Here is a 26400-nt window from a genome sequence, read left to right as displayed (position 1 = left end):
AAAGGGAATCTCTCTCTCTGTCACAGACACCCACACACACACCCACGCTGCGTAGGGGAGGTGGTGTGCCTGCAGGCGAGAGAGCAAACTCGCAGATTGGCTTTGTGATCTATTCTTGCCAACTTCCCTCCCTAAAATCATACAACTCTTTGGATTGAATGGGAAGTTAAAAGGAATTGGCATGAGTTGAAATTAAAAGGTAGTTTTAAAGATAAAGTACAGGTAGTCCTTACTCCCCTTTAATATCATCTCTTCCTCCACTCCCTTTAATATCATCTCTTCCCCCACCCCTTTGATATCATCTCTTCCCTCACCCCCTTTAATATCATCTCTTCCCCTACCCACTTTAATATCATCTCTTCCCCCACCCCCTTTAATATCATCTCTTCCCCCACCCACTTTAATATCATCTCTTCCCCCACCCCCTTAATATCATTCTTCCCCCACCCCCTTTAATATCATCTCTTCCCCCACCCACTTTAATATCAGTGAGGCTTCTCCAGTGGACCATGCCCCGGCGCTCACCCTGGTCCCATCCCCCTCCAGAGACCCTCAGATCCGCCCCAGTCCTGCCCATCCCCACACAAGTGATGTCGAATAGGCCATGCCCATGCCAACCATGCCCACCCAGTGGGCCACACCCACCCAGTGGGCCATGCCCATCCAGCACCCGATGATAAATAAGTGGGGTTTGGGTTGAAGTTTGGGCACTCGGTCTCCTGAAAGGTTCGCCATCACTTGTCTAGTGTGTAAGAATAAGCAAGAAAGCAAGAAATTGCCTTCTAGAAGCAATTCAGTAGAAAAGGGAATAGTTAGAGTGAAAGGATATGCCTCAGGTTCAGGTTGAAACTAATATTATCCTTGAAATTCTTATTTCTTATGTTATGTATGTCTAGTTTTTCTATCATAAATACAACTTCTATGATAGCTAAGAACATGTCAATAAACAAAGAACAATTCCTATAAACAAACATAAATAGAAATACCAAAATTTTAGGAATTCTGTACATGTTTAATAAAAAAACACAAAAAAAACAGCGTGTACCATGGAATTGTTGAGAATCCAACTTTCTAGATATGTTAACATAATGTTCTAATGTGAAGTAAGTAATATTCATAAGTACAGTTAATATATTGTCTTGCCCTTTTGAAAAATTGATGACATTATAGATAACACATGTTATCTGTAGTACAACTGGATGTAGGTTGAAACTTTAAAGTACTAGTAAACCCAGTATTAGTGTAATGTAATGTGGCAAAGAATGTAGGGGAGGTACAGAAGCCTTGTGAATGCAGCCACTTCCTCTTTGCAAATTGTTGTCTTCCCTTTCTCAATGCTTTAATCCTTGCCAGTCTGAATGGTCTTCAAGTCTTAAAATCCTATTTTTGAAGATTGCTCTGGAAAGAAGAGGATTAAAGTCCTGTTAAGGATCATGAAAGCAATTTATATCTAGCATGAAAACTTTAGATTTAAGCTGGGTATTTGGCATAATAGAATAGACATTCTAGCATTATGCTGATAGGTGCAGTGTGTCCAACAAATGTTTCCTGCTAAGTTTTTTGCCCTATTCTACTTTTTAAACACTTGCTTCCAAACCATGATATACATGATTTTTTTTAAGAGATATTTTTTGAAAATGAAAAGTGGTATATGAGTGCAGCCTAATACTTGGTTTGTAAATATGCTCCCATACGTGGGAAAAGTACGTAGTCTGGATCAGTGATGCGATTCAAATATGTGAACAACCAGTTCTCTGTGTGGGTGCCACTTCCGGAAGACTATTCTTGGCCTGGTCAACAAAAAATTAGCTACCGGTTCTGCCAAAGTGGTGCGAACTGGCTGAATCCCACGACTGGTCTGGATTCTTACTGCTTATTGTGGGTGTTTAGTTCACCTTCTGATAATTGGACAGCATATGATTAGCCATGGAGCTATGGCAGACATTTTATGAATAGGCATAAAAACTGGACCCATTGCTTTGAGTGTCAAAAATTGCATCATTATGATGCAACCCAGTGTATATTTTAATGAAAGAAGTTTCTTAAGCAATTTTTTAAAACTAGATTGATTAATCTAATGCTGGCAATTGCCTGGACAAGTTGTTGCAGTTTTCTTGGTGAGATTTCGGAAATGGTTTGCCCTTTTGGTTTTGTCCTAAGATGGAATTAAAATTCACAGTCTTCCAGTTTCTAGCCTGTACCTTAACCGCTACATCAAACTGGCTTTCCAATCTAATGCTATTTAGTAGAAACCGATACGGAGTACATTGTTTTTCATTCTTTTCTTTAAAAATAACAGTTTAATGATAATTAGGTAGCCCATTTCCATCCTAGAGGCTAGTAAATTTTCTTCCTCTTTAATATTGAAAGCATTATTGAATGTTAAGATTCTGTTTGTCTGATATCTTACCTTTTTATGACATGCCAGGAGCAAATGCACCCAAGGAGCATTGATAATGCTATCCTGGGCATAATTAATGGAGCTTCCTCCATGGAAGCAGGGATAACAGAGCAGAAGATATAAATGTTGAATCCATTTAATCTGAGAAAAGATCCAAGCCAGTGGTTTTGAATAAATGAGGAATTGTGCAGCAATTCCCTAAATAATAGAATCACAGAGCTGAAAAAGGCCACTTAGGTGATGAAGTTCATTTCTGCTCAGTGCAGAGATCCAAATTAAAATATTTCCAGTGAGGAGCAGCCCATAACCCCCTTGCTTGTTCTATCCTTAAACTGCTCATATGGTTAGGAAATATTTTCAACTAAAATCTGCCTTCCAGTAGTTTAAAATTATTATTCTACATCTTGTATTCTGAGTTTTGATTTTCTGCTTTATGCATTTTTTTTTCAGCTATTGAAAAGTATTATGTTACCCTTTCCTACTTAGTCTTTTCTTCTCAAGGCTTAAAGTCTCCGATTTCTAAATTTCTTTTCATTGGACTTGATTTTGAAACCCAAGTTGAAGAAATCAAATACACCTGAGTGAAGAAATATATTTGTTCCTGTTAAATTTTATTCTATTATTTTCAGTATGATTATGTTTAAGAATGTAATGACCATGAACAGAAGTCCTGATTTAATGTCCAGGTAGGGCTCATATCTACCTGCAAAGTGCCTGAAGAGCATTTGTGCAATCAGCAAATATCTATTAATAAGAAATCTCCATTAAGTTCAGTGGGTCCTGGGCTAAGGACATGCAACCTTAAGAATAAGTTTAAAAACTCTGCGTAATTTTTCCTCTGTTGTAATTCAAGGAATAGTTCCATATAGTAATCTTCAGCATGTGGTGATTTGGTGACAAATAATACTATATGACAAAACAGGCCATTGGATTTTCAGTATTATTATTATTTTTTTAATCCCATTTATATCCTGCCCTTCTCCGAAGACTCAAGGCGGCTTACAATCTAAGAAACACAAATCAATGTGCTTAGCAATAGCCTTCATTCTATGTATATGCCTGCTTATTAGGGCTTTCGCGCGCCCCCCAGCGGCATTTTACAAAGTCAGCTTATTGCCCCCAACAATCTGGGTCCTCATTTTACCTACCTCGGAAGGATGGAAGGCTGAGTCAACCTAGAGCCTGGTGGGACTCGAACCTGCACTAATTGCAGGCAGCTGGTGTTACTTAAGGAGGCATTAGCCCACCGCTCCACCAAGGCTCTTGCATAACTGGTAACCTAATAAGCAAAAAAATCTTGATTCTAACTATGACACTATGGTCATTAAGCGTATTACTGTGGTTTAAAGCAGGACAGTCTCAGATGGTGATCATATGACCACAGGATGCTGTAATGGTCCAAATAAGTACCGATTGACAAACACCCAAATTGCAATCACATGACCATGGGAACGCTACAACAGCTGTAACGTTAAAGACTCATAAATCTCCTTTTTTCAGTGCCATCATAACTTCAAACAGTTACTGAATGAGCGGTCAGTAAGCGAGAACTACCTCTCTTGCTAAAGACACCAAACCCTTGAAATCAAATTGAGAAAGGCTAAAACTATCCAGTGGAGGATGCAGATCCCCACATAGCTAGCAGATGCAGCAAAGAGTTGGCTTGTTTTTCCTTTGTTTCCCATCTATTTATCCTTTGAATGTTTGCACATAAGATGAGGCTACATTGGAGAATCCAAAGGTACTAGCAACAAAGAATTGAATCTAAACAAGGGCAATATTTTTTAAAAAAAATCAAAACTGATTGTATTTTTGGTTCCTTTTCATTTCTTTCATATCAAGTTTGTTTAATAATAGCAACTTTTTAAAGCATATTATTGTGTTTCTATATCCTTATTTTGTGCCAGATCTGTGACAGAAAATGTGTGAACCAAAAATTGGGAAGCAGAGGTAGACTACCAGCACCCATTTATTCTAGTTTTCAAATTGGCAATATCTAAGGCTTAATGTTCCACTCAACACCTGCCAAGAAGGCAACAAAAATAGGAGTTTTTATCAAGCTGTGAGTGAAAATAGTATGTAAAAGTCAATGCAATATGTTTAACAGTATGGACTTACTGTTTATTACTCTTGCTTTGTTAGTGACTGTTCTTTTCATTGTGGCTTACAAAGAAATGTATCATTAAAAATAACTTCTGGTTTAGAATTAAACATATTTTCCACATGAAGGGTTTTCTTTTATCTGCATTCATTGCAAAACAATATTTATTTTTCTCCCTTTGAAGGACAGCGAACCAAAGGATTGAACTGGAATAGGACTCTTGAAAATTCTTAGTGTTGGTTGATATAGTTCTGCCCATTGTACAGAACATTGTTACAATTAAGGTTAGTTTGATTTTCATAGGTATTTTCCACTTTGCAATTATTTCAAGAATTTTTCTTAACTTCTCAGATTAAGATAGGCATTTTAACATTTTCAGTGTTGTACAACTTTTTTGATCATTGAAACATGTAGTCATTTAGGATGTTGATAAATGCAGTAAATAAGACATCCATCCATTCCAGAAATCACAATGTTCCTTTAAGTAAAACTCTGAAAGCTAGTCAGCTGCCACACACCCACCCACTCCAAAATTTTCCCTTTGCTTTCAGTAGACAAGAATGCATTTAGGCCAGACATGTCAAACACAAGGCCCGGGGGCCAGATCCGGCCCGCGAAGTGGTTTCATGTGGCCTGCGAAGCCATCCTGGAAACATTGAGGGAAGGGCCCCGACTGCCTTGTCCCAGAGACCCTCCTTCTGCCAGAGACCCTCAGATCTGTCCCACTCCTGCCCAGGCCCCCATAGGCACCCTTGATGTGAACGATGTAGAGCTGGCCATGCCCACCCAGTAGGCCATATTTATTTATTTATTTTTATTTTTATTCCATTTATATCCCGCCCTTCTCCAAAGACTCAGGGCGGCTTACATGCACTCTAGCCACGCCTACCCAGTAGGCCACGCCCACCCTGCCCATACCCACCCGGCCCCCTGAGGGCAACTGCAATGCTGATGCGGCCCTCAATGAAATTGAGTTTGACACCCCTGATTTAGGCCAATTCTTGATAAATCTTTCCCCACACCATTCTGAGTGTGGAGCTTTTACTCCATCCTAAAATAAAAATCAAATGGTACTTTGTCAGGAATGCTAGATTTATGCCTTAGTCTTTTACAGCCCATTTATAGGCTCAGTTCCAAGAAATAGTCCACTTTAGTGACTCCTTACACAGATAAGGAGAATATGCAGACAATTTGGCATTTGTGACCTTTAAAAATCAGAAATAAAGAGCTAATTAAAAAGTTGTGAAATGACCTGACATATATAAATATAGTTGTTGACCTACTTAAGATAATTTGAGTTAATGTCAGGGATAATTTAGACGTCATTTTTTGCTAACTGTACTTTGATGATAAGGAATGAAAGAATGGAATGAGATCAAAGATTCAGGCATTCTCTAAATAGAATTAAGTCCCATGGTGCTCAGCTGTGCTTAAAATCTCTCTGTCTCTCTCTACACATGCAGACACACACACACACACACACACACACACACACACACACACACACTGAGACAAATTATCCCCATAATTCTGTAATATTTAATATAAATTTACTTCATCATTACAATAGAAATGTAAGGTCCCAGTCTCTTACTTGAACTTGAGATACCATATCAATCTAATCAGATAACCCAAGGGGAGGCTTCTTAGACAGGTCTTTATTTGATCAAATAAGATGGCTGGGTGGCAAACAATCTGGAACCCTGGCAGAATTACTCCCAGAAGTGCCACACTTGGAAAGTTAGTAGCATTGCTTTATAAACTTTGTTAGCCAATGAAAATCAGACAACAGAGACATTACATCATAAGGAAGACATCAATTATTCCTGTACACTCCCTTATTCCCTCCTTCAGTACATCTCATCCATATACATGTTTCCCACGCTTGCATGAGATTTCCCTGGTGCAAAAGCTGATTACAAAAAGCAAGAAAGCAACAGTGAGACTAAACAATTTCCCTTTGTTCCAGAACCCTTCAAAAGCAAGAAACGTACTCAGAATAAAATGTACTAATTATTTAGAGCTATTTAATTAACTAATCAATAGTTAATTAACTATTTTTATAGATATTTTATTAATCTTCTATTTTTACAATCAAGTACTTAATAGACAATGTGTTGACTGGGTCCATTAGTAATTCAGTGGTACATATAAGCTTCTTCAAACTAAATCCAATATTACACCATTCAATATATCCTCTCTTCTTCCAGTAATAGACATTTTCGCACACTAAGCAAATACAATTCTTATTGTTGTTAATAAATATACAGTTGAATATCAGCATCTTTGTTACAGCTTTCTAATAGTATCAGTAATATCAGTTTAAAATATCTTTTCTAACCAAAACATATCTTAATTGCATTTGCACTCAATATCCATTTACTCAGTCAGTATCCTATTTTTGCTTTATTTCAATTTTAATTTCCCATCCATGTTCAAAATATCTCAATAATTTATAATTTCAAAGCAAGTTATATTTGGGTAACCAAAAGCTTCCCTTATTCAAACTTCTTAGCATTTTCTTATTTTCCTTTTCATGACAAGATATGATATTCTGATTACAAATCTTATCTATCTAGTTATAATAATACTTCTACTTCTAGCAATCTATTCTTAGAGATATTCAAACATCTAATTAATAATATAATATCCCCTCTAATTGGTCAAAGCTTCTGTTTTCTTCAGTATTACTCTAGCTTTCTTCCTTTGCCAACTAAATTTCCAAGTCAGTGCTTCTGGATCAAATAATTCTTCCTCTATTTTTGTGTATGTTGTTTGGAACAAGAAAAACAATTTAGTTAAAGTATTTTAGGAAGAACTAGCCCATTGATATTCATTAAACAGCCTCCTTCCTTCTCCAATTCCTCACAATTCTGCTAATGGCTCTATCTTCCATTCAATATTATTGTTATGTCTTCTGATTCTTGATTTGTCTGAGTCTGTCCATTAGTTTCTTCCTTTAGGTCCTCCATGTTTAGGTCAGCTTTCTCTAGTTTTACTTCTATTTTCTGGGTTGCTAGTTTCCTTCTCTGTAGTTATTTTCTGAGTTTGTAGATTTAAATTAGAAAATTGTTCTTTTATCTCCTTTGTATTATTTTTCATATCATCATGAGCTAAGGCAATTGTTTCTTGTATTGATTTCAACATGGAGAGAATTTGTGATTCATCAGTATTTTCTTGGTGGTATGTCAAACTCAGGCTTCTGGAGACAAATATTAAGGATGGTTTTTTACTATTTAGAACTAAATATGGAACATCCATTTTATTTTTTGTAAGTGGCCTTTATAGAGATCTGTTTAAGAATTTAGAAAGTTTCAGTTAATTGTCATTGGAGTTCCAGATTATCCAGCCAACTTATCAGTCCATTCTTAAACCTCTCCTAAGCAAATATAAGTAAAATTTGAATTTTTCTGTCCAATGAGAAATATATCTGTCCAAGGAGAAGAAAGAACCATTAAAAGTTGTTTATCAATCAAGATTTATAATCTAAAATATTCTATCATATCAGGCAATAATAGTGTATGTTTCTTCTGCAGTAAAATAGTTCCACAATACAGTTCTGAAAGTCAGCATTTGTGTTCGTAGTTCAGAGAGGCCAGTTTTAGAATAGTTTATCATCTTTGCCACACTGATAAGCAGCCCCCAAGTCTTTTCCCTTTTCTCAGCTGCAACTTTATATGTGTGTGTGTGTGTGTGTGTGTTTATTTATATGTAAATAAATATATATATATGTAAATTATTCAAATTGCTAATAAAGAATTTGGGAGGCTGAGATGATCATTTCAAACTTCTTATGTTCTCATCAGTCAGTCATACCCTTTATCTGAGATTCGAACCTGGGCTGATTATATATTAGGCAGTTGTTTTAACTTCCTGAGCCACAGGTTCTTTCTCTCTTTTATTAGCTAGAAGGCAAGGCAAATATGTGTTAAGTATTTGTCAAGGCTTTTTGAATGCACCTTGCTAATTAACTCTTTCTTTCCTGCTTTGGCCTGACTCAAGGCTTATCCACAGGATATAGTCAACTTATGACAGCTCATTATTTGTTTAAATTATTCAAATTGCTAATAAAGAATTTGGGAGGCTGAGATGATCATTTCGAACTTCTTATGTTCTCATCAGTCAGTCATACCCTTTATCTGAGATTCGAACCTGGGCTGATTATATATTAGGCAGTTGTTTTAACTTCCTGATAAAGGTATGACTGACTGATGAGAACATAAGAAGTTCTTTTCCTTAGGGAATGGGGCAGAAATTCCCCTTCCCTCTCATCAGGGGGAGTGCTTTGGGCAGTTTTTTCAGGAAGAGTCTTAAAATCATAAAGAGAGGATCAGGTCTCACCCAGTTTCATCCACGTTGCTATAATGTTGTTTGTTGTTGCTTGTTTCCTTCTGTTGTCAGCAGCTTCTTACTGGCTATGCAAATGTAGCCAGTCTTTCCCCCGATGGTTTGGAGGGCTTCCTCAGATCAAACAGAAGGGCTGGCAACCTCCCGCAATCAACAAGGGTCCCCTCCTTGCTCGTCGCCTCTTCAGGGTGACTTTAAACACTTTTTAGGGTCCCCAGTGGGGCAAAATCGAACGCAGAAGACGGAGCCCTGTCTTCCTGTGCCCATTCCGCCGTGATGTCAAACCGGAAGTGAATAGTTAATTAACTATTAATAGCAGTGATTAAAATGCTAACAAAAAGTAAGAGGCTAAAATCACAGAATTGTAAAAATAAGCTCAAAGATCCCAAGATGAACCTGAATTCATCTGAGTTGGGAAACAGTATTTTTTTTATTTGAACTGCTTTGTGATGCAGTGTGATCAGATTTAATCCAAAGTCAGTCATCAGTTAGTTGTCTGTCTGCCTGCTTGCCTGCCTGCCTCTCGGCCTTTGTGTCTGTCTGTCTGTCTGTCTGTCTGTCTGTCTGTCTGTCTGTCTGTCTATCTATCTATCTATCTATCTATCTATCTATCTATCTATCTATCTCCAAAGCACCTAAAGTCCTTCATAAGTATGGTAGAGGCGAATGCTATTCTACCCATGTAGATGTGAGAAAGATAAACTCAGCTGGATTTGATTAGTATTTCAATGGGAGAGCATTATCATTTCCTGGACTATAGTTTATATGGGGGAGGGGTAGGAAAAAGATAATAGAAAACGAGTTCTGTATTACTACCAAAAAAACTACAGAGACGTGTCCCTGCAGTCAGCAGCAGAAGCCAAGCTCTGTGTGAAGGAAACTATTTTTACTCGTCTTTCATAAGTGATGTGTAAAGTCACCATGAAGAAAGGAAGACATAAGGTTAAAATGCACCTTGGCAATTCAACAAGACATCTGCTTCTTCTGGACACAATATTCTGTTGAAGGATTTCAACTACCGTGTTTACCTGAAAATAAGAATCGGTCTTATATATTCTTTTTTTTTGCCTCCAAAAGAGGCATTCAGTCTTATTTTCAGGGGATGTCTTTTTTTCCACTGTCTTGCCTCGTGGCAGCGGCACCAGCAACCCTGTCCAGCAGGAGCCCATGTGGCTGCCAGCCCACTTTTGCAGCCCAGAACGCAGCTCTGGGTTGATGCACATGTCACACAGCGCAGCCTCCGTTTCGCTGGCAGAGGGGTTGTGAGTGCCACTGCCATGAGGCGCAACTATCAAAGCATGGAAGGCCTGGCTGCGGCGGTCCTCAGGTAAGGGGGTGCAGGACGCCTGGGGCAGCTCCACCCCACCGCCCCAGCTTGACTTTTACGTGTATGCCTCACCCCACAGAGTGGGCAGGGTCTTAATTAGGGCTTATTTGGGGGGAAAGGGCTTATATTAGAGCACACGTAAAAATCAAGCTAGGGAGACACGGTATGTAACTGTTTTACCTGTTCTGTAAGGTGACAGCTAGATAACTTTCTGTTTTCAATTGCACTAAATAAATTATTTGGGCATATGTCGTTGGAAATTTCTGAGTTGTTGCACAAGCTGCAATGCCTTATGCTTATACAGGTAGTCCTTGAGTTACGACCACAATGGAGCCCAAAATGTATGTTGCTTAAACATTAAACATTTGTTAAGTGCATTTTGCTTCATTTTACACTTTTCTTGCCGCAGTTGTTAAGTGAATCATTGCAATTGTTAAGTTAGTAACACAGTTGTTAAATGACTCTGGATTCCCCACTGACTTTGCTTGTTGAAGGTTGCAAAAGGGGAACACATGAGCCCAGCACCCTGCAACCATCATAAATATGAACCAGTTATCAAGCATCCAAATGTAAATCATGTGACCATGGGGATGCTGCAATGGTCATAAATGTGGAAAATGGTCATAAGTCACTTTTTCAGTGTTATTGTAACTTTGAATGGTCACTAAATGAATGGTTCAATTCTAATCTAAGGCAGTGCAAGACACATGTTTTTATTATCCTAGTGAAACTCTATTGTGTATTGCTGTTAAGTTACAGGCTAATCCAGAATTTGGAGTCACCATTATAATATTTTTAGTAGTATCTGGAAACACTGAAATGCCTAGAGGAGTATTCAAAATCCCAATTAATGCTTGTAGGCTATTTTCCTCTATAGATATAGATATAGGTGATATAGGTCAGGGATCCCTAACCCCCAGGCTGCAGCCCACTACCGGGCCTTGATCCGTTCAGACCTGGGCCACAGAAGTGGTAGGCAAGCACGCAAGCACATTCCCACTTATGTGACCAGCAGGCAAGTTTGTGCGTACACACCCCATTTGTGCAAGTGGCAGGTGGCTGTGTCTGCTGCTCGCATGGAATCATCCCTTCTCCCCCCTTGCTGGTCCACAAAGCTGGAAAGACTGGGGAACTCTGATACAGATGAGTATAGTCTGGTCTATTGCCTTCTTTTAATACTCACCAAAAATTAAAACACAAAAAAATACTTTCAAAATATTGGTCCAGTTCAGATTAACATGGTGATATGCTTTAATTTGTTTTTTCTATATTTCTTAAATCACAGTTACTCACATGCAAGTTCATACGGCATGTTGAGCCATTATTTAATCATGATTTACTAAACAGACCACAATTGGCTGAGTTTACATAATGTGCTAAATCCAAACCAAAGAATTACATTATGGCCTCAGCCAGCATTATGTCAGAATATTGGATTAGGAACACAACAAGATCACAAAGTACTTTTAATTGGGTTGCACTTCATAATTACATTTGGAGTTTTTTACCCAGAGTGCTTAATTTGCATTCAATAATCTATGTTTCGATTGACTGAAAGAAAACACATATTATGAGTAGCAATAACCTGAATGCTTTTCTGTGTCAAATACCTTCAAATATAGGTGGAAGATTTGTACACTAATGGCTGATCAAAAAGCATTTTGTGATTGAGGTTTGTTTCATTTTTCTTTTTTAGGAAAAAATCTTTCCTGTTTTCTGCTCTATATGCTGCCTTTATATTCGGTGGTCGGCATCTAATGAACAAAAGAGCAAAATTTGAACTAAGAAAACCATTAGTTTTGTGGTCTTTGAGTCTCGCAGTTTTCAGGTAAGCTACTTTTTGGAAGAAGCTATTCATATTTAAATTATTAACTGATTTAAATAAGGAAAATACTTCAAAAAGCTAATTTTAAAAAAACATCAGGATTCTTGCATCTTACAACTGCCTTCCCCAAGCAAGAGACCATGGAGAGAGAGAAATTCCAACTCTGAGAATTCCCAGCCAATGTATTTTATAATATGGATGCACCGCAATTGCATGATGTGAACTGTCTTTTCCAGGGCTTTTTTTTTCTCATAGAACGCTCAGAACGGAGTTCCGGCACCTTTTTTGGATGGAACCTTGTAGGGTAGGCAAGGTGGCTTGTATGACATGTGTGAGTTCTGGCACCTTTTTCTTTTACAAAAAAAGCACTGGTCTTTTCTATAATGGTCCATACCCTGTGAGGCATCCCTTTCTCGTTTATCTGGCCACTTATTCCCCCAAGTGCTAGGCTGAAGTGAAATGGGAGCCTGTGGATGGCATGTTAGGGGCATCACAGGGCAATGGGTATGGCACTGTGGGTTTTTTTGTTCTTTGTTTTATGGGTGTTTTATTTTACTGCTTTGCGCTTTTATGCTTTAAAATGGGTGGCTCTAAGTTAGGCCTTAAAATGGGCGGCTATACAAATCTTTTAGGTAAATAACAATAAACTGTCCTCCTGAAACTGCATGTCCTTTCAAGATTCATTAAAGCATATGAAGATTGGCTCAGGATTAAGAAGCATCTGAGGAAGTAATACAATATTATTTTCGCCATCTTTAAATTGTGGATTTAATCTGTTTCCCCTAGCTTTATTGGAATTCTACCTTACAGTCTTGTACTTGCCTACTCAAATTAATTCACATTGGGAGAAATACTACTTAATCCTAAAGGAATGCACTGTAGGAGAGATAGTAGTCGAAAATAAGGGGGGGCCTGGTAGCACCTTTCCAGCCCAACAAATTTTATGAAAAGGCATAAGCTTTCATGAGATAGAGCTTGGTACATCATGTACATGGAAATGTAGGATGCAGCCCAGGTTTCTGTTACGTGTCCAGACGTTTTCTGACAATTGTAATGTGTATGAGAGTCAGTTTGCTGCACCAGCCTTAAGGAAAAAGGCAAGGCAAACCCACTTCTAAAAAATGTTATTCAGGATTGACTCAGAGGCAATCATCATCATCATCATCATCACTGTAAATATTTTCATTTAGGATAATGATAGGTAGGATAATGATGGTGGATACTCTACTGTCTCCAATAATTGGATACCTTTGATTTTGTAACAACCTTAATATCCTGTAGAAACAGACTTCCTTCCTTTTTAGACTACTGTTCAAATCTTCATAAATATCTCAAGATACTTTCATTTATCCCTGGACCTAAGATTTACTACCACTACCACTAAGACTGCAGTATAACAGCTTGTGTTCTGAAGAAATAATTGGGGTTTATTTAAATTTTATACCATATTGATGCATGTGTTTTGAACCGAATTAAAGTTTATTAAGTAACTTCTTTAATTACAAGTAGATTATTTGCCAAGTAGAGAATTTAAACTGAAAACATCTATAATGGGAAGCTGCCTCATTTTGCTACACTCATATATGATGTTTTTAATAACATAGTTTTATCCCAATGGGTAGCTTTAATACATTTGTTTAAGGTTCTGTAAATAATGTATAAGGGACGTGGTAGCTTATTGGGTTAGGACGCTGAGCTTGTCAATCAGAAGGTCGGCAGTTTGGCGGGTCGAATCCCAAGTGCTACGTAACAGAGTGAGCGCCTGTTACTCATCCCAGCTTCTGCTAACCTAGCAGTTCGAAAGCACGTAAAAATGCAAGTAGAAAAATAGGAACCACTACGGTGGGAAGGTAACAGCATTCCGTGCGCCTTTGGCGTCTAGTCATGCCGGCCACATGACCACGGAGACGTCCTCGGACAAGCGCTGGCTCTTCAGCTTTGAAACGGAGAGTCGGAAACGACTAGCACACATGTGCAGGGGAACCTTTACCTTTACCTAAATAATGTATACATTTATTTTCTTGGGGTATATAATCTATATGTCATCTCTTGAATCTGCAATAATATGTGAGAATATTGCAGGAACTTTTTTCCACATTTTAGAACGGGTGCCAAACTCGCCAAGTCATGTGATGTCATGACGTATCACGACTTTTTTCCCTTTACTGGAGCTGGGATGAACGCAGCTTCCGTGTGACGCATCCACCCCACGAGCCAGCAGTTTGACACCCCTGTTTTAGAATATTCACTTCTCCCTGAGAAGTGCATGTATTTATTTTTAAATCTCCTGCTATCAAATTTTACTAATTTAATACTTTCCTAAAAAATTATACTTGACCCTGTTTGGTGGAATAAGTTGAAACAATAGTAACTAGCAATTTATCTAATTCTCCCTAAATAAATATATGTACAGTATTTATAAATGCTGATTTATCTATCAAAATTTAACAAAACTAGTAAACAGTTTTTAAAAAAAAATCTAATGTTCATTCCATCTTTTATAATAAAAGAAGACAAATTATATCAATTTCTAGGCGTTGTTTTCAAATGAAATTGGAAATGCTAAAGAAAATATAAAACACTGCTATCTATTATAGATTATACTGCTTAGAATCTTATGCCAGTTTGGCACTGTCTACATTTACTGGAATTGCCATCTTCAAAGTTCTTCATTCCTTCAGCCATACTGGCTGGAATCTCTGGGAATCATTCAGTCAATATATTTGAAGAGTCTAAACTGATTCTAGTCTTGGGTCTCCAAATGGCCTTGAAGAATGGAAGCAGGACAATTGTAGTTGGAAGCCACTGGAAGAGCTAAATTAGAAGCAACAATGGAAATGAGCAGTGGGGAACATCTGCAACTGAATTGTAGCAAGCGTTCATGACAAATAACTAACAGAAAGAGTCATCTAGCCTCAGCTACACTTCACTTGTTATTGAAAGAAGTGTAAGATTGATTGAACTCTTCAAATGAATAAATAAGCAAGCAAGCAAGCTAACTCACAGGATCCCAACATAGCTACAAACATTTCTTATTATCCACAAGGCTACACATTCCATCTGATTTTATGACTCTGCAATGTTTTTTAAGAAGAAAACGAGGCAAAAGACTGTCATGGCATGAAGAAAAGCTTCAAATCTTTCTTCTTAATAGTGCTTCTGGGTCACACCAAGCACTCTTAAAAAAATAAAATGTGGGGGGGAATGGCCGTGCTTTTTAAAATGTAATCCATCTGCTTAGCAAAAGAACTTGAGGTAGTACAGATCTGACTGCAAAATTAGAAGGTGTTGGCAGGAAACAGCTTAGGCAGTTTAACTTCTCACTATTATATGATTGGCCATGCATATAATAGTAGATTTTGAGAGAATTCCATTAAAATGCTCCTCAGCCCAAATGTTTGGGGACGATTGCCTTCCTTGAATACTCATATACCTCGATGAATCCTTTATCAGAGCTCTCAATCAATCAGTGACTGGCATTGTGCTCCAATTGTGATACTGCTACATGGTTTTCATGATATCCTTTTCTCTGGTAGGTTCACAGAAAACAAATACAGGTGATCCTTGCTTACTGACCAGTTATTCAGTGATGATTCAGTTTCGATGCTGCTGAATAAAATTTATGATCAGTCTTTGAAGTTGCAGCTGCTGCAATGTCCCTGTGATCACATGATCGTGATTCAGTCACTTGACAACCAGCATACATTTATGACAGTTGCAGCATTCTGCAGTCACATGATTACCATTTTCAACCTTCACAGCCAGCTTCCACCAAGAAAATCAGTGAAAAAGCCTTCAGGAAACTACAAGTCATGGTCATGTGACATCATGCTTAACAAGCATAGGTGATGAGCTAATGACCTCAGCTGGAATTGCTATAGCATGTAATTTCCCACTTTATGACTGAATAGCTTAAGAACAGAGTTGCTGGTCTAGTTCAGTTCAGTCAGTGAGGATGACCTGTAGAGTGTAGACCAGGGTTAGGCAAACTTGGCTCTTTTATAACTCATGGACTTCAACTATGCTGACTCAGGAATTCTGGGAGTTGAAGTCCATGAGTCATAAAAGAGCCGAGGTTGCCTACCCCTGGTGTAGACCAAAGTGAAAAGTTAAAAAAAAAATCACAAAGGTTGGCCATCAGTAGCAATATTTGGAATGTAATTTCTTGCTGTCCCTTAATTAAAAATCTTATTTGCATTCTTCTATTTATCTGTTGTTTTCATATCTTCTTCTGGGAGTCTAAGGTGGCTTGCATGATGGTATCTCGCTCCAGTTTTATTCCTACAAAGCAGAGTGGTCCAAGAGTTAGTGAGTCTGCCAAAATACTATTTTTTTTTAATTTTTTTTTATTTTAATTCCATTTATATCCCGCCCTTCTCCGAAGACTCAGGGCGCGTTACAAGCTTAGCAGTAGCCTTCATTCTATGTATATGCCTGCTTGTTAGGGCTTTCACACACACCCCAAGCGGCATTATTACAAAGTCAGCTTATTGCCCCCAACAATCTGGGTCCTCATTTTACCTACCTCGGAAGGATGGAAGGCTGAGTCAACCTTGAAGCTGCACTTTGATGTAGTTACTATTACGCTGACATAATCACCAATGTTACATTGGTATGATCCCTATTGAAGATATCCTTGTCCAATTCTCTGGAAGTGGCATCAGCTGATCCTAAGAATGACCTCTTTATTTGGAACATTGCCTTGTAATTGTTGTAGCTATTTCAGTCTTTTGTTACAATTGTTTTTGGCCACATAGATGGAAATGAATGGCCTGATTGAGTTGTTTGCACGCAGGCAGTTCTCTTAATCAACAGTGTTGTTTTGGCAACAAATCATTTAGAGATCCACCCTAACTTTTCACATTTTCTTGATTCTTTTGAGGTTGTTTTCAAACCTTTTGTTTGAAAAGAAATGAGCTATTTCTTAGTCTTTCAGGTGACTATTAAACGGTTGATTATTTTTAGTTGTTTTTAATTTAATTATTCATTATGACATTTATTAGATTTTAACCAAACTAAGACTTAAGTCAATGGATGCAAATATAAATAAGTATCTTTACATGATACTTTATAAGTAAAATGCATTCATCCTGTTGCTACCCATCTATGAGGCTGATAGATGGGTAGCAACAGCATGAATGCATTTTACTCCATTGGCATCCCATAGATTATAGATGTTATTATTGAGAACATAGATACTTAATAGGAACTTATTAATTTGCTTTTTAAAAAAATAGCATTTCCATCGAATCCAGGATATATCTCAGCTTGAAAAACAAGATCCTTTTTAGCACTTTGTAAAATATGAAACCAGTATATAAGCTTCAGGTTTACCCTAAATACACCATATAATTAACTGGTACATTTAGAATGTAGCAAATTCTTCATTTATTGGGGAGTCTCTGGTATTCTCTGACATTGGTTGTTTGCTTGCAGACATTTTGTTATCCAGCTGGGTAACACCATCAGTACTAGTGAGAGTGGTGTTTGCTCTGTTTATATACAGTAGCCTGTTTTGCAAGTATTGGTGAGTGTGCAGTTTTCTCCTTAGTAGTTCTTTGATTAGGGCATTGTGTTCTGCCTGATTCTTTTTCATTTTAATTCCTATATACTAGTTTTACATTAATTTTTTATTTTTTTTAAATTTTAATTCCATTTATATCCCGCCCTTCTCCGAAGACTCAGGGCGGCTTACAAGCTTAGCAGTAGCCTTCATTCTATGTATATGCCTGCTTATTAGGGCTTTCATACACCCCCCCCAAGCGGCATTATTACAAAGTCAGCTTAATTGCCCCCAACAATCTGGGTCCTCATTTTACCTACCTCGGAAGGATGGAAGGCTGAGTCAACCTTGAGCCTGGTGGGATGCAAACCTGCACTAATTGCAGGCAGCTGGTGTTACTTAAGGAGGCATTAGCCCACTGCTCCACCAAGGCTCATAATAATTATACCTTTAATAATTATACCTTTACTTGGTTTTCTACTAATGTGACTTTTTATTTCTATTTTAGTGTAATTGTTATATTATTATTTCTATGTAGGTCTGTGAGCAATATAAATTTGAATGATTGGCTTATTTAAAATGTGCTTACGTATATGCAATGTAGTCTCCAAAGAATTCACACAGAGCCTCATAATACACTATGAAATTCTGAAATTTAATTAATGATTACCACATTGCAAATTATGTGGAAGTTACTCACCATGCCCTGCAACCTTGGATGAAACAAATTGTCTGAGTTTTTTCAGTCTTGCTGCAGGGCTCAGATTATCACTGGAATAGCCATAGATGATGCATACTTCTTATTAAAAAAAGAAAGAGAGGGGAGTATAAAGTTATTGATTTTTTATGATAATAAAAATCATAATAGTTTTAATTATGATAAAAATAATAAGATTATTATTAATCTTAGTAACAAGATTATTTACAATGCTGGATTCATTACAAAAATTGCATTGAAATTGTATAGAAATTGTACAGTATATGTGCTGGATTTCCTTTGCTCTTTCACAATGTATGCAGTAAAATTGCTTGGAATATTGTTACTAGTCTGGCATTGATAGAATTCTCTCTTTTACCTAAGGTTATTTAATTAGGGTGTTGATTCTTATATAAATATAATAACAAGTTGGTGATGGCTTAGTTGTGAGAAAAGAGCAGTCAGAGGTATGGAGGGGAATTAAGTGCATTATCATTTACCACTAAATTGATTCAACTCTAAATTGATGCCAGATAAGGGTCAAAGCAATGCAGGAGGGGTTGGACTTGAAGTGCTTGTGGGAATGCAACAACTCTAAGAGGACCTGGGATAGGCAGATGTGGATGTTTGATGATATTACAGATATCGTCGCAGGATGGAAACAGTTCCTAGTAAGGCTGTCTTTTGCAATTGACTAATGGCGAATTTGTCAATGCCAATGGTGTTCAAGTGTGCTCCAGTTGTTTTGGGATTGCACCCAAGGCACCTATTACTATTGATACTACCCTTGCTTGTCTGCCACAGTCTTTCTATTTCTATTTGTAGGTCTTTGTATTTTGTTATCTTCTCCAGTTCTTTCTCATGTATTCTGCTGTCTCCAGGCACTGCCATGTCCACTATCCACATTTTTTTGTCTTTCTTATCGACAATTGTTAGGTCCAGGGTGTTATGTTGCAGGTTATGTTGTTGTTGTTGTTGTTGTTGGTAGTAGTAGTAGTAGTAGTAGTAGTTGGAAGGGACCTTGGAGGTCTTCTAGTCCAACCCCTTGCCCAGGGAGAAACCCTATACCATTTCAGACAAATGGTTGTCCAGTCTCTTCTTAAAAACTTCCAGTGTTGGAGCATTCACAACTTCTGGAGGCAGGTTGTTCCATTGATTAATTAATCAATGGAACAACATGCTCCAGAAGCAGTGAATGCTCCAACACTGGAAGTTTTTAAGAAGAGACTGGACAATCATTTGTCTGAAATGGTATACTGTTTCCTGCCTGGGCAGGGGATTGGACTAGAAGACCTCCAAGGTCCCTTCCAACTCTATTATTATTGTTGTTATTGTTGTCATCATCATCATCATCATCATCATCATCATCATCATCATCATCATCATCTTAGAGTTGTTGCATTCCCACAAGCATTTCAAGTCCAACTCCTCCTGACTTGCTTTGACCTTTATCTGGCACCAATTTAGTGTTGAACTTTAATTGGCCCGATTTTTGGACTTATATAAATCTGTGCTGCAACGTTAGAAATGGTTCTGATTTTTTGCACCTGACTTCATTATACTAAAACTGAATCCTGATCAGATTAAAAAACTATGGTTGATGATTTGTGTGTGTACATGTACATATACATACACACACACACACACACACACACACACACACACACACACACACACACACACACACACATATATATATATATATATATATATATATATATATATATATATATATATATATATATATATATATATATATATATATATATTCCTAAGTTTCCTCAACAACTTTGGATCCTCCCTCCCCCAAGTTTTGCTTGGAGATTTTCTTTAATTCATCATTATCCTTGAAAACCCAAGTAGGGTACCATATCTGGACTGCAAAAATCAGGACATCCACTACAATATTTTCAGTATCATTTTGCTGCCAACTAGAAGTCATCTGAATTAGTCTGGGTATATAGTTACAGTCTGTATATATGTGAATCCAAAATATCCAGTAACAAAGAAATTGAGGGAATTGGTTCTCTCGTAGAACTAACATAGAACTAGCATTTGTATAATACCACTAGGAAAAAATAATAACAGTTCATAAGGTGGGTGTTTTCCTCTGCTCTTGGTTGCTTCCTCAATTAGGGATTCAGTTAGTGTTACTTTTATATAGGTAATGTTTAAGTGTTCTGTTTGTTCCTCATTCCTTCATACGCTGATGTTTTTAAAAAAAAAAACAAGACCAAATCTGCACACCAATAGTGTCTGTAAATTTTGCCTCCATTGTTTCTTACAATAGTTAATGACTGTTGTTTTTTTTTCTCTTTACGGTCACAAAGTATATTTGGTGCTGTTCGAACGGGTGCTTATATGGTGTATATATTGATGACCAAAGGACTGAAGCAATCAGTTTGTGACCAGAGTTTTTACAATGGACCAGTCAGCAAATTCTGGGCATATGCATTTGTGCTAAGTAAAGCACCAGAACTAGGTGAGTGGTATTTTTTTTTAAAAAAATAAAAACTTTATGGGACATAATGAAAGCAAAAGAGCAAAGCTGCAAAAGAATTTACCTTGGTGTTTTAAGTGGTTTTAAAATATTGTTGTGCATCCCCATAACTTTCATATTAGCAAATTTGAAAATCACTTTATCTCCTGAATCAAATTGTAAAATGAAGAGCATACCAAAAAAACTTGGGGAAATCCTTAATCCATGTGGTTTTGATTTGAATTATAAAATTTCAGAATTCTGTTATTAATTCTATTCTCCAACTTTACCTTTGTGCTAGAAAATAGCATTTCCTCCATACAATAAATGCTGCACTAGCCCGGAGAATGATTAACATAGCCACAAATTCATAATGTCTTAGTGCTGTGAAAAGTGCCAGGTGGAAGGATCAATTCATTAATGGGTTAAATTTTTATAGACTAGAAGAAACGAAATAACTGTTTTGATACTGTGACATGCCTTAAAATGCTTTGATATTATTCAACACCGTGTAGTTTAGGCTGTTTTGAGGAATCTTTTCTCTTTAAAACATTCTACTGGGGCATCATCTGATTGAAAGCATAATAAAAAATATTTGGCCCATGTGCTTCAGAATGAATTGTGATTATTGTAGATTAAGACAAGTTGAGTCCTTCGGGAAAGGGCGGTATATAAATTCAATAAAATAAATAAATAAATGAAAGCAATCCTTTATGAAGTTGAAAGATTCTATGGGGATGCATATAACAATGTTTCTGGAAGATATCAAAACAGAATGGACAATTTTATTATAGGCCTGTTTCCAGAAAAAAATGGTTTCAGAATCACTTTGAGAACATATCCAAGCACTTCTATTGCGTCTATCTATAGGATTGCTTCTGTCCAAGCAATCCTATAACTAAACTCATTGCAAGCACAGTAATCCTTGGCTTACGCCTGTTAGTTCAGTGACTATTCAAACTTGTGGCAGCATGGAAAATAATGAAGGTGCAACACATCCTTGAAATTTCAACCATCACATGTCCCAGAGAAGTTCTCCCATTTTGCTAAGGGACAAGCAGAAGCAGGCCTTGTGTCTGTAGAACATTCTCCATCTTGTAGTACTGCATGTTCCCGTCTTTGTTAGATTAAGAAACTCCTTTCTATTTAACAGAGCATAAGAATAAAGACTAGGATTGTTTTAACCTTTTTTCTGCAATGCATTTTCACTTTTTTGCTATTATAATTATGTCACATTTTGCTACATTAATATTATTGCTCACATGTCAGTGCACATAATGTACATTGTCATGCATGACACAGAGAATTCTTTATAGTCTTTTTTTCATTCATCTTAAAATGAAAACCAATAGTGCTAGTTTCTTTCAAGTGTTTTTTTGTCCTTAAACTTGCCTGATCCGTGGTTTTAATGTTAAAATTCAAAGCAGTCTGGAAACCACTGAGAACAAGATAAAATAAAATAATTGGAGGATATACTTCTATGCAGGCAAGTGCATACCAAAGATATCCAACAAGCCAAATATTAGTCATTTTATCATAAAATGTATGACAGTTTGTTTAAAAATTTATCCTCGCATATTCTACAGCAGAATAGTAGTGAAGAGAGATGTGTAAAATACAAAAAAATGCTTTACAGCACATTCACAAGGTATAAATATTATTTTTTCAAATACATATTAAAGAGCTACAGGTCAGAATGTTTCATCGCAAAATATTACATAGACTATTCTCTTCGTCAACCATTTATAGAAATATCAAAAACAGCAGATTTGATTATTTGGATCTGCCCAAAGATCTTTTTTTATCATTAGACTCATTAGTATAGTCCCAATTCCAAATTCTACATTTGCTAGTGAACTGATGCTGACTGTAAAAACAGAAATAAAAAATGAACAATATAAAGAAAGCATTGTTTCAGAGAATTTCTCATTTTCGGCACTGAGCAGGAAGAAAGACTTTATCTCTGTTATTTATGTGCTTATGTTGGGGGGTGAGGTGTTACCCCCCGTTGATAGGGCTCGCAACTTGGGCGTCCTCCTGGATTCGCAGCTCACTTTTGAAGACCATATAGGAGCCGTGACCAGGGGGGCTTTTGCCCAGGTTCACCTGGTGCGCCAGTTGCGACCCTACCTGGACCGAGATGCCCTACGCACAGTCACTCATGCGCTCGTGACCTCCCGTTTAGACTACTGCAATGCTCTCTACATGGGGCTGCCCTTGAGGACCACCCGGAGGCTTCAGCTGGTGCAGAATGCAGCCGCGCGAGTCGTGATGGGGGTCTCCCGATACTCCCATGTAACACCTCTACTCCGCGAGCTGCATTGGCTTCCGGTTGCCCTTCGGGTGAAATTCAAGGTGCTGGTGATGACCTATAAAGCCCTAAATGGCGAGGGTCCGGGATATTTGAGGGAACACCTGCTGCCTTCGTCCAGTGCGCTCCCACAGGGAGGGTCTTCTCAGGGTGCCGCCGGTTAAAGATTGCCGGCGGGTAACACCCAGGGGTAGGGCCTTCTCAGTGGGTGCGCCTGCCCTGTGGAACCAGCTACCTGCGGAGCTTAGGACTGCCCCCAACCTCCGTTCATTCCGCCGGGACCTGAAGACCTGGCTCTTCGAGCTCTCTGGCCCAGGCTGAGAATTTTTTAATTTTAATTTTAATTGGTTTTTTTTACTGTTCTCAGGGTTTTATTTAATCTTTTTTAATTTGTTTTAACGTTTGTATTGACTCTCTTTTAAATGCCCTGTAAACCGCCCTGAGTCCTTCGGGAAAGGGCGGTATATAAATTTAAATAAATAAATAAATGTTCCTAACTTATTTAAAATTTAATGTGTAAGAACCCATTGCAGTCTAAGTAAAGCCAGTTGCAATTGCTTATGAAAATGTGATATGGCTAATAAAGCTACAGAAGTTGCACTTGAAAGTGTTTTTAAGACTAGAATATTACTGATGAAAAAGAAGCATCTAATTTGTCTTTTGCTATCATTTTTTATTTGAATTTTGAAGCACTTGCCTGCATAGAAGTGTATCTTCTGTGTCTCAAAGATAACGTTCAGATAAATATACAATAGCAAAAACATAATTTTAAAAGTTAAAAGAAACAATTGAAAGAAAGAAGAAAGAAAGCAGCATAGGAAATTTAAAACATTGTTAGTAAAATAAGTAAGAGTGGCAGGTTATCTACTAGGAGAAGGGAAATAAAAAAACACCTACTCAATCTGGAAAAAAAAACCCTTGATTCTGCTGCTCTTCTTACAGCTTTATTTTGCTTATTGCCACAAACTGAAATAAAATGAAATATTGAAAGCCATATCTAGAGCCTTGGTGGAGCAGTGGGCTAATGCCTCCTTAAGTAACACCAGCTGCCTGCAATTAGTGCAGGTTCGAGTCCCACCAGGCTCAAGGTTGACTCAGCCTTCCATCCTTCCGAGGTAGGTAAAATGAGGACCCAGATTGTTGGGGGCAATTAAGCTGACTTTGTAATAATGCCGCTTGGGGTGTGTGTGTGTGAAAGCCCTAATAAGCAGGCATATACATAGAATGAAGGCTACTGCTAAGCTTGTAAGCTGCCCTGAGTCTTCGGAGAAGGGCGGGATATAAATGGAATTAAAATAAAAAATAAATAAAATAAATAAATATCTATGAATTAAATAAACTTTGTTTTCTTCTAAAAATGTATACTGAAAAAAATACTAAAAGACAGTCAAATATATGGTAGATCTTCACAATTCAGCTGGAAATATGAGGTGTTTAATCCAAAGAGAGACCTGAATCAAGTGCATCATAGAATTAAAGTTTCCTTACAATTCATATTAATACTGCCTTAACATATACTAATGTCTTGTAAATAAAATTATTTTTTCCTGTACTGTTTTGGGTGATGGTTTTCTATAAAAAATATTTTTCACTCTAAAGATGTGAAGAGAATAAACAAGGTTAATCAGAGCTGAAGGACATTAGCATGATCTCAGAAAGCATAATTAATTTGGAACCGAAGTATGTTGTTCATTGATATATGTTCTTTTGATTATGCTATTACAGGTATAATAGATTATCATAAAGATGTATTTAACTAACATTTAATAATTTATGGATGTTACCTTCATTATTTTTTGAGTATCTTTCCTTATTAAGAAATAACCATTAAATTTAAGATTAGGGCATGGCAGAGATTTTTATTACCATGTCATTATACAAACACAAATGGTCATAATTAGAGACTCTAATACCAATTTTAAGGTGATATTGCATTCAAAGTATTTCTGTAGAAAATCCTTACTTCTTATGTTAAAGAACACACACATTTTTAAAATGATGTAATGTTTCAGGGTATTTCACAGGGTTCTTTTAGCATCTTCTAAAACCATGTTGTACAATACACATATTGATTCTATTCTTTTTTTCTCCCTGTAGGAGATACAATATTTATTATTCTTAGGAAACAGAAGCTCATCTTCCTTCATTGGTATCACCATATTACAGTACTGCTTTATTCTTGGTACTCTTACAAGGACATGGTGGCTGGTGGTGGCTGGTTTATGACCATGAACTATGGAGTACATGCAGTCATGTACACATATTATGCCTTGCGGGCTGCAGGCTTCAGAGTATCACGCAAATTTGCCATGTTTATCACCTTGTCACAGATTACGCAGATGTTTGTTGGCTGCATAGTCAACTACCTAGTCTTCGCCTGGATGCAACAAGGCCAATGCCACTCCCATGTTTACAACGTTGTTTGGTGTTCCCTCATGTACCTCAGCTACTTTGTGCTCTTCTGTCATTTCTTCTTTGAGGCATACATTGGCAAAACAAGGAAAGCAAGGAAGGCTGAGTAACGCTAGGAATACTGCTAAGCCACCACTCAGCTCATCGACCAAACCAGAAAAAATGGCACAACAAAAACCATTTATATGCGGTGCAAATAAAACTCAGCAGCTGTGGACAGATAGGTTTGTTCAAACCAATACATTTTTGATCATGTTATGGTGTGGACTCAAGGAATGATCTTGCATCTTAGCAGGCTGCTGTAAGATATCTTCTTTCTTGCATCTCTTAAAAGCAATCTTGCATTTAGAAAATAAAAGGAGAAGATCAGAATTTTGCAAAATAAAATATTAAAATATATGGTTTCCCCAATCATAGATAACCTTTATTTTAAATGAAATTTATTATATTCTTTCTAACTTTTGTTTTTAAATATATAAAACTTGAACAAACTTTAAGAAGAGGAAACAAATAGTCTGTATCCTATGAATCTACAAAACTGCCTTACGCTGTCGGAGCATGATTCTTCGAGTTCCATCTTGTCTACTCTGACTGGCAGCAGTTCCACTAACCTTGGGAAATGCCCTGAATCCAAGGATTAAACCTTGGACATTTCTGCAGGCAAAGTATTTGCTCTCCAGTTGAGTTAAGGATCCTTCCTATACAATGCCAGTATTTCTGCAAAGTGGGAAAAAGCTCCTTCTTGAAAGGGTTGCAGTCTAGGAAGCCAAATTATAAAAAATTAAAGGTTCCTATCAAAGCTCTTATTAGGGCAGCCATTTAAATTCCACTGAGGCACTACATGAAAAAATGGTAACTATGGGTGCACGAGAGAGCATGGGTACCTGTGTTCATATATATTCTGTATTATGCTGTCAGAGGATCTGGTATGTCAGTTAAAGATTTAGAATGGGAATAATCTGAGAATTGAATACTTTCTTCAGAAATGCTTTAGAAG

The 26400-nt window shown here is 37.3% G+C and overlaps 1 protein-coding gene across 1 annotated transcript in view; it reads left to right on the top strand.

Moving 5' to 3' along the window:
- The window catches only part of ELOVL6 (ELOVL fatty acid elongase 6), a 75870-nt gene extending 49848 nt beyond the window's left edge, over positions 1 to 26022 (top strand). The window contains exons 2-4 of the mRNA XM_081332150.1: positions 11873 to 12004; positions 20532 to 20683; positions 25089 to 26022. Coding sequence (XP_081188276.1) covers positions 11873 to 12004; positions 20532 to 20683; positions 25089 to 25513 — 709 coding nt within the window. The 3' untranslated portion in view covers positions 25514 to 26022. The remainder of the gene's footprint in view (positions 1 to 11872; positions 12005 to 20531; positions 20684 to 25088) is intronic.
- Positions 26023 to 26400: the final 378 nt, after the last annotated feature.

Source organism: Vipera berus (assembly GCF_964194415.1).
Source record: "Vipera berus genome assembly, chromosome: 7".
NCBI lineage: Eukaryota > Metazoa > Chordata > Lepidosauria > Squamata > Viperidae > Vipera > Vipera berus.
The sequence above is the reverse complement of the archived record's forward strand: the minus strand, read 5'-3'. Positions and strand labels throughout refer to the sequence as shown.